Here is a 19512-nt window from a genome sequence, read left to right on the forward strand (position 1 = left end):
CACAATGAAATAGAGTACCAAACGGAGGCTCACAGAAGTTCAAAAGGCAATGGGAAGCCTCAGCTTTCTTATACAATGCAAAAAAAAAAAAAAAAAAAAGAGTCCAAAAACATTAAATTTTCTTTTTCATAAGTGTAACAGAAAAACAAATATGATGATATAAACTAAGAAAGTTGAGAACTCTGGCAGCATAATTGTTTTAGAAATATGAATTTTGGTGTTCATGGTTATAAACATCTTTGCAATGGAGACGTTACTTAGGTTAAGTACCTTGAACATTTAACTTGATTTTGCCCAAGGCTGTACCAGCTGGATTCTGAGCCACACACATGTAAGTACCAGCATCCTCTCTGCTAGCTCTGGAGATCTGTAAGCCGCCTCTAGGAAGAACTGCATGGCTTTTGCCTACATCACAGTACAAAAGCATAGTGAGAAGGTTTTTATTTTCATAAAAAAAATATATATATATACACTGACTTCTGAAATAGAAAACACTGTATTGCTGTGAGTCTCTTAACAGAGACAGTGATAAGTACCTGAAGTGATGACATTGATGCCTTCTTTTTGCCAAGTAATGAAAGGACTAGGTGTCCCTGTTGCTTCACATGGCAGTAAAATGGGATTGTTTAGAATGACGTCCAGTTCACTTGGCTGAGGCTGAATGACTGGAGGCTCTATAGGAACCGATCGATGGAAACAGGCAATGGCACTAGTTAGTGACAAGTCTATAGCAGCCATGAGGCCAAACATGTCCAGATTCAGAATTCCAAAATATTAGTGATTCGACTGTCCCAGGGAAAAGTGAACACTAGCCATATTTCATTTATTCATCTTGCTACTATAGCCAGTTTCCATTAGAAGACCAGAAGCAGGAACAGATTATAAAAATTCAAGAAGAAAAAGATTTTTTTTTCCTGTGTGGTTTGTTACCTGTGGATCTTCTTTAGTCTATTGAAGAATATTTACCAGGCTTTCATATCCCTTAGATATTACTTGGTTCATAGCTCAAAACAGTATGACTTCTCAAGAATAAACATGACAAATCAAACCAAACCAAATAAAAAAAAACAACAGCAAGCTTTTAATGAGTAAATAACCTTTCATACCCTGGACGCGAAGGGTCACGTGTCGATGTGCAGAACCAGCTGCATTCCTGGCAATACAAGTGTATCTTCCAGCGTGGTTTAACTGAGTGGCAGATATTTCAATTGCTCCTGAAAAGGAAAAAGTTTTCATGCACAACGCATCTCTGTTTCTCTGGTTTCACAAACTATGTCTCTCTGATTTTTGTGTTTTCATCCCCATAGCACAGTGGTGCTTGGCTTATAATACTTATTCCCCCTTAAGTGCCTAGCACAGTATACTTTTTACAATCACTATTAACAGCTTTACTGAGGCGAAATTTACATACCATAAAATTCACCCGTTTAAATGTACAATTCAATGATGTTAGTACATTTACAGAGTTCTGCAACTAGTATCATAATCTAATTTTAGAATATTTCCATTACCCCAAAAAGAAATCTCATCCCACTTACAGTCACTCCTCACTCCTTACCCTAGCCTGAGGCAATCACTAATCTACTTACTGTCTCTGTATATTTGCTTTTGTGAACATTTCATACAGATGGAATCATACAGAAGTGTTTTGGGTCTGACATCTTTCACTGTGAGCATAGTTTCTGAGTTTCATCTGTTGTAGCATGTGCCAATATTTTTGATCCATTTTACTGCTAAATAGAATTTATTGTGTGGATTATCCACATTTTGTTTATCCATTCACCAGTTGATGGACAATTGAATTCTTTCTACTTTTTGGCTATGGTGAATTATGCTGTATGAACATTTGCATACAAGTCTTTGTGTGAACATATGTCTTCATTTCTCTGAGTTAAAGCCTAGGAATGGAGTTGCTGGATCATATGGTAACTCTAATATTTTGAGAGAGTTCCAAACTGTTTTCTTAGCACAATACTTTGTGTGTAGTTAATGTATATTTTACTATTTTAATTGCTACCAATTTATACAGGTTTCTTAGATAGCAACAATACTTTGCTCTGAAAGTCAAGTTCCATCCTGAGAACAATCTTCCATTATTTGCCTTCTATTGAATAAACAGATTTCCTTAGAATAATATGCACACATTCATAACGTTCCAGGATACCAGTTGCTGCTTTTGTGTGTCTCCAACGTACATCTCCAAGCAGGCTGTTTTCAAAAACACCAATGTGAATCACCTATACTTTCATTTAGGTGAATTATTTTTTCTCTTCAATGTTATAAACTGTTAAGTACTTAACTTGTATAAATGGTATCTCCCTCAAAAATCATCCATCATAACACTTACCAGCCGGCCTTACCTGATACATTGCAGAAACCCTGACAGCAAGAATACTGTCTTAGTTTTTTAACCTCAGAAATTTAGTGGAGTATATAGCCTATTTTAAGCACTAAATGTTTGTTAAACGAACGAACATTCTATTTGGCCAACGGAAGAAGAGCGATTCTCTCAAAGGCAAGCGGTAAATTTGCTAAACCTCAGGTTCAATAAAAATGCACATAAAGTTCCAGCGATTATGCTTATTACATTCAGATCAGTTTTAGACATTGTTATTCTGTTTCCAGACTTTTTTTTTCCTCTTCCTTTCTTTCCCTATTTCCCTTTCCCACTCTAATTGCATTTTTTCCCCAGATCCAATTCTTTCTTGGTGCAAGAAAAATAAAAAGGCATGCAAGGTCATCCATTCATAACTATTCCAATCAACAGATGCATAATCACTGAACCTGGTCTTACCTGAGGACTGAATTCTATAGCCATCTCCCCTGGGAAGCAGTCTTATGCCATTTTTCATCCAGTGAATTGAGGGAAGTGGAACCCCCGAAGCAGTGCAGGGGACCAGCGCCGGGGCGCGTTTGCTCACTAGGAAGTCTGTAGGCTCATCAGCTATGGAAGGTGGAACTGAAATGACAGTAACGACAGAAAGAAAGAATATTACATGTTCCCGGCCCTTACAGATTTCCAAAACCTTCTCACACATCCTCCTCTTTCTATACTGAAAGTTAAGTGTTAAGTCAGAGGAAAAGAGAGCCCTCTTGAGAGGTTGGATTCATGAAAAGATGTCATTATAATAACTTTCAATCTACATACTAAGACAATGCTACCTTGGACGGTGAGATCCACAGTTCTCTTGTCCTCTCCAGCGTCATTTGTCACAGTGCACTCATAGGTTGCAGTGTCATCCACCGAAGGGGAAATAATTACTAGTGAACCTGAAGAAAGGAGCCTGGAAGAGAGATTTCAAAGCAATGAACTACTAGACATCATAAATGTTTCCAGTTGGTTTGACATGGTATCATGCTGTGAACTGAGGGAATTGGAACTCTTTCTTCCTGTTAAAATGAGTATGATTTCTCTGATATTTCACGTATTAGATCTTAAGTTTATATGGTGGTTGGTTGATAGGGCCTCAACCTTGACATTGACAGGAAGCACTGGGTAGGATTGTCTGAGGGAGGAATCTTGTGTTTTCTGAATGCTTAAATCATGGTCAGCCATGCTCCCCTAAGTGAAATACAGTGAAGGAGCACACTGATGACAGCCACTGTTCACTGAGTATTGAATATATTCCTGGTACCATCTCAAATGCTTCACATAAATTGTCTCTCAAATTTCACAATAGCTTTGCAGGTTGGTATTTGATTATCCAGATGGGTAATTTACAAGTGTGTCTGTCTTTTACCTTTCCCTACTTCACATGTCTACTTTCATGTGCTGGATATCTTGGAGATGCATAGTACATATATCAGTGAGTCTTTGCCTTAACTTCTAACCAACTCAAAACTAAAGTGCTGTGGCTCACTTCGACTGTTTAGGAAGTTTAGAAAACACATATACATTATTTAAAGCGAATCTAAATGAGAACATCTATTTTCTTACTTTAAACTGTGCACTAATAGAATAGAAATAATTTTATTTGACGTGCTCTTTTATTCAAGGGCATTGTACATTTTTCACACACTGTGTACCTTCAAGTCACTAAACTCTAATGTTAAAGGGTGTAAGGGATGAAAAAGAGAGAGGCAATACCATTTCAAGTGAAACACTCCTAGTTTCATATTTCCTGATGTTCAGAACTCATTTTTGGTCAAAGTACATCTACGAGAACATTTCTTTTTAGTACCATGGCAAATCCTTTGACAAGATACCTAGCTATTAACTCAATTGAGGTACAAGAAATGATGCTCATCTAAAGCATTGGAAATTCCTAGTGACTTAAAAGTTAACCTTTAAAAAAGCATACACTGTCATACTATAAGCTATGGTAGTAAAGCCAGAGGAATGCAAAACACTGGAGAAAATGCTGTTTTTCCTTCCCACACATGCTGCCAAATACCTAAGTTGTGTTTCAAGGTATAAAATTGGACTTTCATTCTATAACAAAAGCTCATGTTATTTTTACAGAATGGTTTTTCTTTCATACCAAATGATGCTTTCATCCTTTGTCTTTATAAGACTCTGGAAGGTGCTAAAAAAATTAACAGAATAGAAATCTAATCCTGTAGACCTTACGAATAGCCATCCGCAGGGCTAATGGATAGAAAAAGTGGCACCTATGATTCAGAAAGATTTTAGGTTTGAAAACTAATGTCATATTAAGAAAAAAATATACACTCACTACGTACTAGCTAATTCTTCATACTTCATATATTTGTTGTTTCCATTGGTAGAGTTATAATGTTAATTCTTTTTAAAAACATTTTTCTAAATAGTAGGTGGGTTTTTTCGATTAAATTATTTCTTACCTGTATGAATTCTGATTTTGATCCACATTAAGAAGATGCCCGTTTTTTCTCCAGTTGACTGAGGGTTTGGGTATTCCGGTAGCCTCACAAGCCAGAGTAGTTTGAACATTTACTGTTACAGTTATGTTGGGAGGACCCAGAGCGATAGATGGAGGAACTAAAACAAAATCACCAAGTAAGAGGGAAACACCTTTAGCAAACAGCATGCTGTTTGAAGTATTTCTGCTGAATTGAAATTAATCATTGGTAACTTGCCTCATAGTTACAGAAACAAAACAGTTCTGTGAATTTAAATAGTGCCGCGATGGTGCTATTTATAATGAGAAAACATGGGCTTTGACTGTTCAAAATATACTGTAATGCATTTAAATAGCCCTGGACATCCAGATCCTTATGACCTTATTGGTTTAGGCTATCAAAGAACAAGTGACTCAAAGACTGGTTATTGCTCATAAAAGCATATTTACCGTGGACTTGTAAATCTAGTCGCCTGCGGTCTGTTCCGGCGACATTGGCAGCCATACACAAATATCGCCCAGTGTCGGTGACATGTGCTGACTGGATGTGAAGGGAGCCATTGCCCAAGATGGTGTATCTATGAGAAAGATCACAAGTGAAGTCTCTCGAATCAGCCCTTTCTGATTATTCACATTTTGACTGAGACTTAGTTAAACCCATTTTTAGTCTTTTTCCTGCTTCGGAAATTTATAATAGCCTTGGATAAAAAAAAAAGAGAGAGATATTTATTGTCCAAAGGTACGCAGCAGATGGGCCTTGTGATCTTGGATGGATTATCATTGTTATATTTTGGATATATGTCATAGGAATTACGCTTTTAAATTACTATATTTTGATTCTCATATTAAGATGAAGAGACTAAATCTAAATATAACGAGATCAAAATAATGCATTGAGGAAAAGATGTAAGGATCTGCATTTCAGTTTTTACAGTATCTTTCATCCTTTTCCAGAAATGTTACCTTGCATGACTCCCAGAGAGAATGGCTCCATCCTTTCTCCACGTTATCCTTGGGGCTGGCACGCCTTCAGCGAAGCACTCCAATACGGCTGACTTGTTTAAGTGAATGACAAGACTCTGGGGCCCACTCGTTATGTTTGGAGGCACTGGACAAGAGATGTACGTGGAAAACTTCATTTTTATATCATAGCCTGAACTAAGGCTCTGAAGTAGTAATACAAAGTGAGCTTTGAGTCGAATGTATAACTTCACTCACAGCTAATTCAGGTTAATATAAATAGAACCGGGGGTTAATGCCTACAATTTTATTCAAGATACTTTGTGTTTAAAAATAAAAAGTAGATGGGGGAAGGGGATTTTAAATCCCTGATATGGTGTGTGAAATCTGGCTTTCCATGAGAGGCTTGAATAAAAATCAGCTCTGGTCTGATGCAAATTAAAGATGATATTTCTTATTTCTCTTTGGCCAAATAATGGTCAGAGAATGTTAACACTGGCACAACTTCACTTTAAATAAAGAACAGAAAGTGGGCTGTTTTAACAAAAAGCACATCTGTGATTAATCAGGCAATTCGCAGAGCATGTATTTTATTAATCATCGTGTGCATATGGGAATAGAAAAGTTGAATTTTAATTTTAGTATTAGAGATATTAGTTGTACGGGTCACCAAATATCCTGTAAAGTTTCATATATTAAAGATTCAAAGGGACTGTTTTGGGGAAAAGTCCGTAAATTTGGCAAATGTTAGTGTTTACATTGTACACTTGAGAAAGTTATAGTTTTATGGCAGTCTAGTGCATATATACTCAAATACCAAAATCAGTAAAGGTGAACTAAATAATGGGCCACTTGTCATTTAGAGATTTAGGGTATCAATTTTCTTAATGGCTGTGATCTGAATGATAACGCATCAAGATATGCTGATAACAAATGGACAGATATTATCCTCTAAGGGTGATGCATCTTTATTTTTTCAAAATTGAATTATTTTGAATGTAGGTATAATACAAATACTACATGTTGTCTTTTTCAAAGGAAATAAGATAACCAAAGCAATTAATTTAGTATGATCATCTTTTTGAATGCCCTTGGCTAAATTTTTAAGTTGCGAAACAATGATTAATTTTTCTTACCATTTACAGTGAGAATAAATTCTCTTGTAGTCTTTCCTGCAATGTTGCTGGCAACACAGGTATAATTGGCTGTATCATCTAGATCTGCATTATTAATTTGCAAGTATCTCCCTCCAGATAGGATTCGTACTCGAGGTGTTGCCTGGATTCAGCAAGTAAAACTTATCATTAAAACGTCAGGAAAAGGAAATAGAATATTACTTTATAACATCAAAAGTAACTACAGTGAACTGAAGAGTGACTGTCTTCCAGTATGCTTTGTCTGCTCCCCCCTCCCCCCGCTCCCTTATTATCCTGGTATCAAAAACCCTTAGGAACTATTTCTGTGAGTGTGGTTAAGGCAAGAGCATAATAACTGTCCCCAAATGACCCACTTAAGGATGGTCAGGTGACTGAAGCTGGGCCCATCAGAGCCCTCCGCAGGCCTTTGCTGGAAGTGTTGGGGAATAAGGCATGCTTTTTTCCACTAGAATCACTGGTAGTGAGGATGACATAAGCCGGGTGGCAGTCTTATCACCCTGTGGGGACAGCCTGCTCTGACCCTAACACAAAGCAAGCAGAGTCCAGATTCGCAGAAAGGACACAGATGCTTGATTACATGATTAAAGCCTCCAGAGGCTTTAATCTAGTAAAATGCCTAAAGCCTAAATTGTAGCTAATAAATAACCTTCCCATTTAACTAGGTTTGAGTTTGAATTCTCTCACTTAAAACTGAAAGCTTCCTTACTAGTAAATTAACTTTGGTTAACTTATAGGAAACAATTATCCATTAGCATTTTTAAAATAAGTAAATAAATGATTTTAGCCTATAAACATTTGTTAAGCATTTATTTTGTGTCCAGGCACGGAACCAAGAATTTTGAAAATATAGAGACAATTAAATTTAACCCCTGCTATTTAGTTCAATTAGAGAAATAAATGTAAACAAATAGTTTTGCATAAATTAAAATGCATGATGTTCGTAATCATTAAAAAATGCCAGGTAGCATCAAAGACTGATATTTTCTGGTTATGCCTACTTCAGAAAGAGTCCAAATAGGACTCTTCTATCATATGGGCTTTGTCCCAGATAGATATATATTAATAATGAAAAAAGTTGTTCATGCTAAAATATGCAATTTAGGTCCATTTATTTTAAAAGTCCACACATGTTTTTTCTATGGGCTACCAGTGATAAAATTTTATTATCCCTGATGAGAATAAGTGGTTTCTTAAACATACATGGTAAATTCTATAAAACATATTTTAATTTTTAATTTTTACATGGGTGTAGCAGGGTTTAAGGCGAATAAAATTGTTTAGAGTTGGGTCTTATAATGTCTTTCTTCCATGAACGTCAGTAAATTCTGCAAACTTACCAAGTCTCACTACAATTTTCTTTGGTTCCCCTCCCACTAACCATCAGCGATTCTTTCACACTTGACTTCTTTCCTGGGAGACAACCGCAGTCTCAGATGATGGCCTTGCTGTCCTCCACAGAGAAAATCAAAGGCCCCTGCCTGCAATTCTGTCCTCCCATCTTGCATACAAATGCAACCATCCTTCCGGTTTTCCCATCTCTGTTAAAAAAGGCCAGTTCTTCTGCTCACGGCTAATCTCTGCTCCTGTCAGGGTCCCATTCCTTTCTCATCCCATTCACCTTGTCTTCCAAATTTCTCTTTCCTTCTCTCCTATATCTTCAATCTCTTTCAGTAAATAAACATTTACAAACTTCTCTTATATTTAAAAACTAGTCCAGATTATTTTTACTTCCTCTTCTTAACACCCCCAATGACTGTATCGAAGCTACTTCGATAGCTCTACTGAAGAACCATTGTTCAGATCTTTCAGTCACTTCTTTTATTGCCAAAGTCAATGGACACAATTTCATTTGTATCCTGATGTGGCCTGTTAACCACTCCTTCCCTTTGCCTTGGCTTTCAATACATCAAAGTCTCCTAGGTTACATCTAATCTCTCCTAGTCCTTCTCAATCCCATTCATTTTCTCTTCTTCCTTTGTTCACCTTGTACTTGTCAGTATTGCCTCAGGCTTCAGTCTCATTTTCTGGGTTTCTCAACACTGGAAGCTTTCTGGCCAACCTAATACTAATCTGAGGCTTTGACAACAAGTTATACCATGAGGACTACCAAATCAAAGACATTTTAAGAAATGTCTCAAAGCATATTCATTAATGCTTTTTAGAATCTCCACTTGGATAGTATAAAGGTAATTCAAACTCGAAATATCTAAAACTGAACTCATCTTTTCCCCTATAACTGGGAAACTCACTCTGTCTTAATACTTACATCACTTGGTCATTTCTGGGATTAGCCTGAACTTCCCCATCGGCAACACTCATTCGGTCCCTTTCTGAACACCTAACAGTCTACAGTGGAATGAACACATGGGAGAAAAGACTATGTAGGAAAAGCCAGAGAGTGAAGGGCCTTGAGTAACCTGAATCCTGAAATCTGTGGGGAATCTATCGAAGAATTTTAATCGAGGTCTACTGCAGCCATACTAAGCTACTTTTCCTGTAATGGCTTTGTATATGCCATTACTTGTGAGTGGAGTGAGTGGAGTTACCTTCTTCTTTCTTACCCAACATCTACCCATCATTTAAAACTGAACTCATCCTTTCCAAGAGCCTATCCTGGGCTGTTTCCTCACACTTCGACCTGGGATCTTTGCTTTTCCTCTCTGTTGCCATAAAACGCTATACATCCTTCTAACTTAATTTATCAGCAGTACCTACTCTATAATCTTCGATTTACTTCTGTTTCTTTTCAGTAGTCTATGAGGTCTTTGAGGGTGAAGACTACTCTCAGTAGCAATCACAGCACCTAGCATTACAGTAGGCACACAATAGAGAAACGAGGTACGGTGGGGGGTGGGGATGATACACGCGCGATGATTTAATGTAACTCATTCTCGAATGAGTTATATTAAATCATCACGTATCACGTGATGATTGCTCTAGTTTGGTGGTGGTGGAAGTCTTTCTGCCTTAGGTGTAAGGGGGATAATCTTTAATAATGAGTTATAGTTTACCACAATAGGTTATATTAACAGGATGCGAAAGAAGAAAGGAGGAAAAATAAGATAAGTAACTACTAGGATAAGGACAATCAGAAGAACATTCAAAGTCAAGACCGAGCCAACGCTAAAAGGCTATGTAGGATCCCAGCCTGTGATGCTCAATGGCAGCAGACACTAATCTGCTGAGTGTGGGAGGCTTTAGATTGCCAGTAACTGTTTTTCAAGGATTCTAGTCTTAGACTCCTGATATTTCACAGATCCTTTGGGGTTACTCTTGAGGTTGAGTTTAGACAAGAGACATTTAGTAACCAGGTTTGCTGTAGAGACTTGGCAGCACAAGTCAGTTCTTCTGAGACTCCAAAAGTGTCTTCTCTCTCTCAAGTAAAGAAATAGCTGAGTGTTTTTAATCCCACTTTAATCCATGGGCTTCAGGAGATACATACTTAGGCCAATTCACAGAGTGTCTGAATCAAAATACCTGTCTTTGGACCCATAACTAATTACTAACTATCCTAGGAAAGGTTGAGAAAAAAAGGCTGATCGAAGGACCCCGTGCCCACCCCTGCAATGCTGAATAACTGGTAGCCTGATGCTGTTCCGTTTTGTCTACCTAGCAAAGACTCCAGCACTAACCCTTTTTTTTCTCTAAATAAATCTGTGGAATTTAGCAAGATTTACCTGTAACCGTTCTCCGTTTTTAAGCCAAGTGATCACAGGTGGGGGCACCGCATCCGATTTGCATTCCAAAGTCACTTGTCTGTTCCGTAACACCGTGAAATCCTGGGACTCATCAGTTCCAGCAATATTAGGGGGTACTAGGTGCGAGAATAAATACATCAAAGGCTTTCAAAAAACGAGATGTAAAATGGTCTGAATTACAATAGGTATAATAGGTTTATACCACATTGAGTATGGTATAAACACATACCACTATTTATACCATACTCAATATTTTCACATACATTAAGTAATAAAATTCTTCCAACAGCCACATGAATGACAGGATAAGTAATATAACCACATTAACATCACCATTTAACAGGTAAAGCAACTAAGGCGCAAAGAAGGGATGCCATGTCCAGAAATACACTTGGTAATAATTTTCTCTGAACATCAGACTTGAAAATTACTAAATTAGGGCTGTCCATCAAAATATACTGAAATGTGTATATTTTTCTTAACATACGGAAAGGTATCATTTTACAGTAACTCATATTATAATACACAATTTACATGTCAATTACTAGCAGGTCTAATTTGTGGGCAGAGGGAGAAGGACACTCCTACATTGCTCTAGCTTTACAATGTGCACTGCTTAGTCATTTAAGCTTTGAGAAAGAGACAAAAATCTTCTGTTTAGTGTTCCTCTCCATGAGGAATTCTCATTTTTATGCCAGAGTCTAATGGGCCCAACTTTTAGAAGGTACTTTGGCCTTAAAATATGTGTGTGTGTATGTGCATGTGCGTGTGAGTGTGCATAACAAACAAGAAATTTACAGAAATTTATCAAAATAAAATAATTAAGGAAATAGACAAACATGTATGTACAAAGATGCCTATAACAGTGTTGCTTATATTGGTGAAAATATAGGAACAGCCTAAATTCCTCAAATAGGGAATGGTTTAAATAAATGATAGCATATTCAATAAATAAAATGCTACACAATCACTAAAAAATATTATAAAAATACACTTTTGACATGAAAACATGTTCACCATACCATTATGTGAGATTAAAAACAAGTTAAATACTATATGCTGTATGATCTTTGAGTGGTGAGATTATGGATAAATTTGCTTTTTTATCATAATTTATATTCTGTAGTTTTAAAGCAGTGAATATTAATTATTTGTACAGGAACAAAATAACAAAATCCATTAAACTATTTCTGAAAAGAATTTGATCAAATATAAGAATCAGATTTACAAAAATACATATTTCCTAATGCATAAACATATCTTATGATATGCTATGAAGTAGCCCGATGTTCCATATTTATGGCTTCTAATTAGGTATCAGGGTATGATGGACTACAGAACATTTTGCCAAATTTACCGTGCACTCTCACTAAATATTCTTTATCATCATCTCCTGCAGGGTTGGATGCCAGACATGTATATCTTCCTGTATCTTCCACCTACAAAATCCAAATAAATGAATTACACAATATTACCATGTTGGTTTTGGTGATGAGAATAAATATCCACTATTTTAAATTTAATTTAAAAGTCTCACACACAGCAAGATGTCATTAAGACTGAACAATACTTAAAATTTAATAAACTGTTTTGAAATTTATGACTAGTACTCTGATACAGAGCATTGCTTGGCATTTCTATTATATGTAAATCTATGTTTTAACAGGGTTTCGGTATTTGATCTCAAAATGTTTGGACATTAGATGTATTTAATGATCCCAGAAAAGGCAGATATACACAGGACCTAGCATCATGCATGACAGACTAGATACTCAATGTTTATTGAAGAAGTAAGTATTTATGGGTTTGAAATCTTGCTTTCTCCGAGAAATACTTCCTGACAACTTTATACCCTTCAGGATATCAACAGTCATTATTTGTAGCTACATTTTCTAAAACATGTTCTGTTAATAAGGTGTTTGACAAAGATAGTTAATCAGAATTCTTTAGTGTGAGATTTTGCAGAGTTGTTGACATGCGTTATGGCTTGCAAAGGCGCGGAAGATACAGTACATAAAGTCACAGAATTTTTCCCTTTTTAGGAAACTCTCGTCTCTACCATGCAATTTGGAATTTACAAAACATTCATGTATCGTTGCCAGGCTAATGATATGCTGTAGATATATACATGAAAAGACAAAGTAATACATAATCTAGTGAGTGCTATTGCAGAGATGTACAAAAAATGCATGAAAACAGAGGAGGAGAGGAATCAAGCGCAGTCTTCGTACTTAGTAATATTTAATTTTTCACTTCAACAATGTTTTTAATGGTTTTCTTATTATTTCTTTTCCTAATTTTATCATACACGTAGTTTTATTCTCCTAGACAACTGAAGCCTCCTTGAAGGCTGAGAAATGTCCTATGTATTAGGTCCATATTCTCCACAACAGCTAAACATATGTCACCATTTAACACTTCATGGAACCATTGTCTTGTTCAGTTACAACCCAATTTTTCATTCTTGCATTTAAGACCTACTGTAATATGGCCTTAATTTCTCTCTTGAGCTTTATTTATCATGATTCCTTTATATTTATGATTCTTTATAAACGTATGATTTCTATTCCACATACTTTCTCGTCTTCATGCTACTCGTTATGTTACAATATTCTTTTTCTTCCTTTTTTAGTCTGTTAAAATTGTAACGGTCAAGGGTTTTGATTTAGTAGGCGGTTTGATAGTTTGACCTGTGTTTTCTCTGGGTTATGGCAACGTTTGAGGGAAAGAAGAGGGGAGTGGAGGTGTGTTCTCCTTGGTGTTAGACATAAGAACTGTGCTGAGTTCCCCTGACTAGGCTTCTGAGCCACACCCAGGATTGAGTCCCGGTTCCAATACTGAGCAGTGTTAAGTGCTTGTCAGGCGAGTACTTAATCTCTCCGGCTCTGTTTCTGGATTTGCAGAATGGGGACAAAGGTATTGCCTCACAGAATTGTCATAAGGGTCACAGTGTAATAGAGCCCATATCTGAATACAGCATTGACACAATTTATAGTCCTCAGCTCTTTTTCCGGCTCCCTTTCCTTCCTCTTTACTCAGTAAAAATGCACACAAAATATGATTACATAATTTATTATTCTATTTTTAAAGGAATGATGATTATAATAACAATCAAAGCAGCATCAACAACAACAATCCAATCTAACTCGTTTTATATCGCTACATGCTTGTGGCACCAGTCTAAGCATATCATATTAGATTATCTATCTCTAAATCCCCAAGTGTAGGAGTTAGATATTATTACTATTTTTAATCTCAGTTTACAGATAAGGGCATTGGGACACAGATAGATAATATCTGTCATATAAGGCTTGCCTTTGTTAGAAGAATAGAAGAATATTACAATAAGACACCCCAGACATACTTCTATTTAATATATTCACATTTCTGACTAATTTCCTTAAACACATCCTAAAAGAACAGTCAATTTTATTGAATTGTTCATATTGTGAAGAATTGTGTCTCTTCGGATTGTCATGTCTGGTAGTTCATCTTGGAGATTAAAAGTGTTCCCTCAGGCTCTCTCTCTCTATATATGTTGAATTGCTTTTTGCCAGTCTGTAAGGGCTACATGACACAAATTAAGAGCTTCAGGAAATATATTGTCACTTATAGCATTGTGAAAATCTGTAAAAATTAATGGGAAGGTATCTTGCTATCTTCTGAGTTTAATATGATACTTCCATTTCTTCTTTTTAGTCATGTTACTTTGTAAGTATCTACACAGTCATATATATCATAGAACCAATCTACTCTTGCTAAAGTTACAGAGATCTGTGATATATTTGGATTTGAAGATATAATTTCTCCATTTCTCATATACTAGCAAGTGAGTTTAATCTAGAACAAAATAATGGTATGAACTTTGAACTTACCTGACTACTAGATATTCGAAGAACCTCTCCTCCTCCAAGAGTTTGTACCTGATCTGTCTGTGGAAGAGGCCGTCCATCTTTCATCCAGGTAATTTTAGGAGGTGGGATTCCAGAAGCAATGCAGGTAAGTTCGAGTGGATTATTAACAATCACTGATATCTCTATGGGTTCTTCAGATCCATTGATATGAGGTGGTTCTATTTAAAAACAATTAAAAACAACAATTAAACATGCTGTTTGATAAAATACTGCTGACTAGCAAAACTTTAAAAGAAAATTCAACTCAAATTTATAGCTCATATGATATAAATTGATTAGAACAAAGATACCAAAATGGTAATTCCTAGGTGTTATTACCACTTGTCACTGGCGCTGTTTTAAAAGGGATGTTCCATGCCTATGACAGAACACGAAGTAAATAGCAAGCCATTACTAGGTAACTGTAACTCAGGAATTGGGATTCAGATAATTAGAGCAGTATTATTCAACTGAGAAGATTTGAAAACAATAAAAACTAAACCCATCTTGTACCTTTTTTAAAGAGCGGTAGTTAAAGATAGTGTGCGCTTTTGTACATTTTAAATATCTACTGTTTGTACAAAAGCAACAGGCAAATGCTATGGATTTCTGCTATCATCTTTTCAGTGCAGAACTTTAAGAGGAAATGATGAAGCAGAAGAAAAAAGTTACATTCGAGACTCTGCATAAACCACATTTGCTGTGGCTTGGCAGAAATACTTTCCTGTTTTTGTTATTCATACTTCTAAATTATCTTTCTCAAAGGTATGTTAAGGAATCTAGACACTTGAAAGAAACAACAAGGTTTTGTAGTTCGACTATTCCTAAGTTTAGGAATCCCTTTAAAATGGACTTCCCTTACAATGATCTTTCACATTTTGTATGAACATTTCCAACTTACTGTTTCATAAGGCAGACCAAACAGCTGTTGGACAGCTCCAAATATTAGATATTTTGTTTTTTATCAGGCACATAGTTTAGAACAGAGGCTCACAGCCAAGGATCTGGAGTCAAACAACCTGAGTTTGAATCCTGGCTCCAAAAATTATTAGGTTAGTGCATTTGAGAAAATCTCAAAATAAGGATAGTATTACTATTTAAATAATAGGGTTGTTAATGAGGATTCAATGAGATAATCTATAAACTATGGACATTTCTTGTGTTTCTGAACCTTTTATTTTATAATTAAAGGTTTTTAAAAAGTTAATATTATTACAATATCTACTACAGCTTTTGGTATTGTTATTAAAACCCGACTCCTAAAAATTTTTACCTATGGTCCTTGTTTCCCTTTCTGGAATATATTAAATCTGTATTTGTTGTTAGATTATAATTAAGAAGTCAGACAAAATACATTTTCTTGAGTGCATTTATATTGATTCAAGTTTTCTTGCTTAAAAGATTTATGTCTCCATGTTGCTTACTGAATTAAATCCACCAATCATTCAGCACATGAACCAGATCAGGAGTCATCCCTGATATTTTCTTCATCACTCCCTTATGTTTAAATCCACAACTAAGTCCTAATACTTCAACCTACAATTACGATTTTGTTGGGGCTGGCAATTCCCTAGCCTCTTTAGTAGATATCAGATGGAACGCAATGTGAAGATTCTGACCCACGAAATATAAGTGGAAGTGGTTTTGTGGAACTTATAAAAAAATCCCTAATGGGGCAACTCTTTGCCCTTACTTTTCTTGCTCTTGTTGCATCTAGTGATGCTGGGGGTGAGTAGACAATGCATGATCACTGAACGACTATGATGGAAATGCACAGTATTTGAACTGGTGAGCCAATGCAACTACCTACCTGCAGATACCTCATTCGGCAAGAAAAACAAAAGTTCTTTATTTAGGCTTCCATATTTTTATATATGTTCTGTTATTGCCAAACACAATTCCTAATAATATATTGGTTTCAGAATCTACTCTAGTCCTGCTTTAAGTAACTCTCCACTCGGCAGTCAGAGTGATCTTTTCAAACTGCAACTCTGCTCATGGCATTCCACCTAGTAGAACTCTTAACACTTTTCCATTGTTCTAGGATAAAAACCAAAATTCTTAATACCGCCGACAAAGCCCTTCACAGTCTGGATCCTGTCAACCCCCAGCCCCAGCTTCGTTTTGCGTGATTTTCTCTCTTGCTTTCAGGATTCTCACCAAACTGGACTTTGGAACCACTAATACACCAAGACACCTCCCACCCTGTGGACAGAATTAAGTTGAGAAAAGCGGTTTCCCAAATTAGGACATTTACATTCAAATTCTGAGTACAGCACTGATTTAAGTGAAGAGCTTTTCAGGTCTTAATGGAATGAGCTTTCAATGGCAATGTACAAACTTCTCGTCTTTCTGCTGAGCCAGTTTTCAAATCTCTTTTAAGCAAATATTATCCTTATTTTAAAGCCTTTAGTTTGGAAGGCTGTTCTTTGTAAACTGTTTTAACAATATCAGTGTTATTTTTCTCCTCCATTTGCTGCATCCAGAAATGCACTGTGGTTCTGTTTCTGAGTTCATGAATCCTAGAGGGGTTTTCCTTCTCTATTTCCCCACTGCCACCCCCTGGACCAGGCCCCTGCATTTTTAGGCCTGTGCAAATACAACAGACTCTTCAATTCATTCTTCACTCTGTCATCAGGGGAATTTTTTTTTGGAAATGATATCTGGTTGTAACACATCCCTGCTGAAGCTTCTTCTACTGCCTTTGGAATGAGGTCCACATTCTCTAAAATGTTCCCAAGGCTCTTCACAGTTTGGCTTCTGCCCACGTATATTTCCAGTCTTGTCCCTTGCTGCTCTTCCTGTCACACTGAGTTTCAGAGAGTACAGATAGACAACTCAAGCTCCATCACTTACTTCCAAGTGAAAGATGCCGGCAATGCCTCACTCACCTCTATAGCCCTACCCCTTCGAGGCTCAGATTTACCCTTGAGGAGATCTCTGAAGCTTACCATCCCACAGAGTATTATTTTAGCCATGTAATCCGCATCACAGTCAAAAGTATTCATTTGTTCAATATCCATATTCACACCCAATGTAGAAATTTGAAAACTAAGACCATATCTTTCTTATTCAAGGGTGCATTTAAGTAACTGTCACAACATATGTCATATAGTAGTTGTTCAATAATTATTTGTTACACAATGACTAGAAACATGCCCAGCACATAATCTATATTCAATAATTAGTACTTAATATGTGCATAACTAAGGTCATATTTATGGCATCTCTTGTTATTCCTCATATTCTGCGAAGTGATGTATAGGAATTTGTTATTCCACCCCTCCTCACAGACACACATTCTTCTGTTTTATTTGTTTGTTTTTTTTTGTTTTTTGTTTTTGTTCTCTGGAGTCCTGCCTCCACTACCACTCTTCACTCTGTGGAACACTCACCTATATACCACGGTATCTCTCTTTGTCTATTTAGATATCCTTTTGCCTCCCTCTACAGTTAAAACTCCTTTTAATCCAGATGCCAGGTATCTAACAGCATTCAGTTCAATCCAACAGATAAACACTATGCATCAAATATCATACTAAGCACTGTGAATACAGCAATAAATAAGATGGGTACTGCTCATCAAAGAGTCTAACTAAGGATGAAGCAGACTTATGACTATTTCAATAATCAGTACTACCTACAAAATTAAATTATAATAGGTACTTTGAGAAAGACTACAGGGCATCCTGAAAACATATCCTCTGCTTTTAGGCTAGACACTTGCCCACATTCTTCTTGTTATTCCTTATCAGGTACATTTTGTCTATGTAAGGAGCTGAGGTTGTACTTACATGATTGCGGAAAAACTAACAAAACTCCAAAAAAGTACTGATTATTGAAGTAGTCAATTCATTTCTTTGACTTCAAGGAAAAGATGTGCTTTCTCCTTATACAATTTGTTTGTATGTAGAACATTGGGACACACATCTTAAATATTTATTTTAATGCATACGAGAGTAAATAGAATTAGAATATTTGAAATGACTATCACGACTATAATTTATAGATTAGGTCATTTAAAGACTGTTTGCTATAACATACAATAGTATAACATTATGCTTTTTCATTAAATTGCTATGATCACATGTGCTTTTAGTTCTCGGAAAAAGTAAAAAGCTACCTCTTAGTTAGTTGTCTGACTTTGTCAGTGAATAATGTTTTACAAGTAAGAGTTTTCATCTTTTTAGACAGATAAGAAACACAATAACTTAAATTTAACATGCTTCAGATGAGACTAATCTTGGGTGAAAACAGATATATGAAGTTCAATGAAATTTTTACAAATTTTGTCCCATAGCAAATGATGCTAAGAATTGTACTTATTTGCTAAGTCACTTCCTTCCCAATTATTAAATGTTTATATACCTAGGACCTTCAGGATAAAGTGTTTGCTGACTTCTCCAGCTTCATTCGAGGCAATGCAGGTGTACCTTCCCGAATCTTCAGTCTCTGCTTCGATGAGCTGAAGGACCATTCCTTGGGTGCTTACTGTCAGATGGGCATCAAGCCCCAGAGGCCGACCATCTCTAAGCCATGACATCCTGGGAGGTGGGGTTCCATCTGTAAGGCAGGTCATGGAGGTGGAACTACCCTTGACGATTGTGATTTCCTCTGTTCCCATCGCATTGTCCAGATTTGGTGGTACTAGACAGAAAACAAAAATTAATATATCTATTTTAATTTGAGATCAACTTAGAGAAAACGAAGGGTTCAATTAATTTTATAGTATTTCTATGATGTGTAAAAATGTAGTATTTAAAATAGCATATAATTAATTGATGACTTTACTATAAAAACACATATTAGGTAGGCTAATTATTAACCTTCCACAGTATTAGCAAGGAAATTTCAGGGCTGTTTCTTGTCGAACATATGAAGTCTAGGTGTGTTTTAAATTTTGGCCATTTTTTAACTTCCTAGGTTTGTCTCTTTAATTTGTTATAGTGCATATTACTGCTCCACAAGTAGACTTTCAACTATC

At 36.2% G+C, this 19512-nt stretch overlaps 1 protein-coding gene across 3 annotated transcripts in view; it reads right to left on the reverse strand.

Annotated features, from left to right (window-relative positions):
- HMCN1 (hemicentin 1) overlaps positions 1 to 19512 on the reverse strand; it is a 460798-nt gene that overhangs the window by 58465 nt on the left and 382821 nt on the right. For all 3 annotated transcript variants that reach the window (XM_039881236.1, XM_039881237.1, XM_039881235.1), the window contains exons 68-80: positions 18897 to 19175; positions 14511 to 14707; positions 11993 to 12074; positions 10615 to 10751; positions 6917 to 7058; positions 5784 to 5928; positions 5271 to 5398; positions 4804 to 4960; positions 3163 to 3284; positions 2795 to 2959; positions 1107 to 1214; positions 537 to 674; positions 271 to 405 (exon numbers count right to left, since the gene is read on the reverse strand). In XM_039881236.1, the coding sequence (XP_039737170.1) occupies positions 271 to 405; positions 537 to 674; positions 1107 to 1214; positions 2795 to 2959; positions 3163 to 3284; positions 4804 to 4960; positions 5271 to 5398; positions 5784 to 5928; positions 6917 to 7058; positions 10615 to 10751; positions 11993 to 12074; positions 14511 to 14707; positions 18897 to 19175 (1935 nt within the window). The remainder of the gene's footprint in view (positions 1 to 270; positions 406 to 536; positions 675 to 1106; positions 1215 to 2794; positions 2960 to 3162; positions 3285 to 4803; positions 4961 to 5270; positions 5399 to 5783; positions 5929 to 6916; positions 7059 to 10614; positions 10752 to 11992; positions 12075 to 14510; positions 14708 to 18896; positions 19176 to 19512) is intronic.

This window comes from Pteropus medius, unplaced genomic scaffold, assembly GCF_902729225.1.
Source record: "Pteropus medius unplaced genomic scaffold, Ma_sr-lr_union100, whole genome shotgun sequence".
In the NCBI taxonomy this organism is placed as follows: domain Eukaryota; kingdom Metazoa; phylum Chordata; class Mammalia; order Chiroptera; family Pteropodidae; genus Pteropus; species Pteropus medius.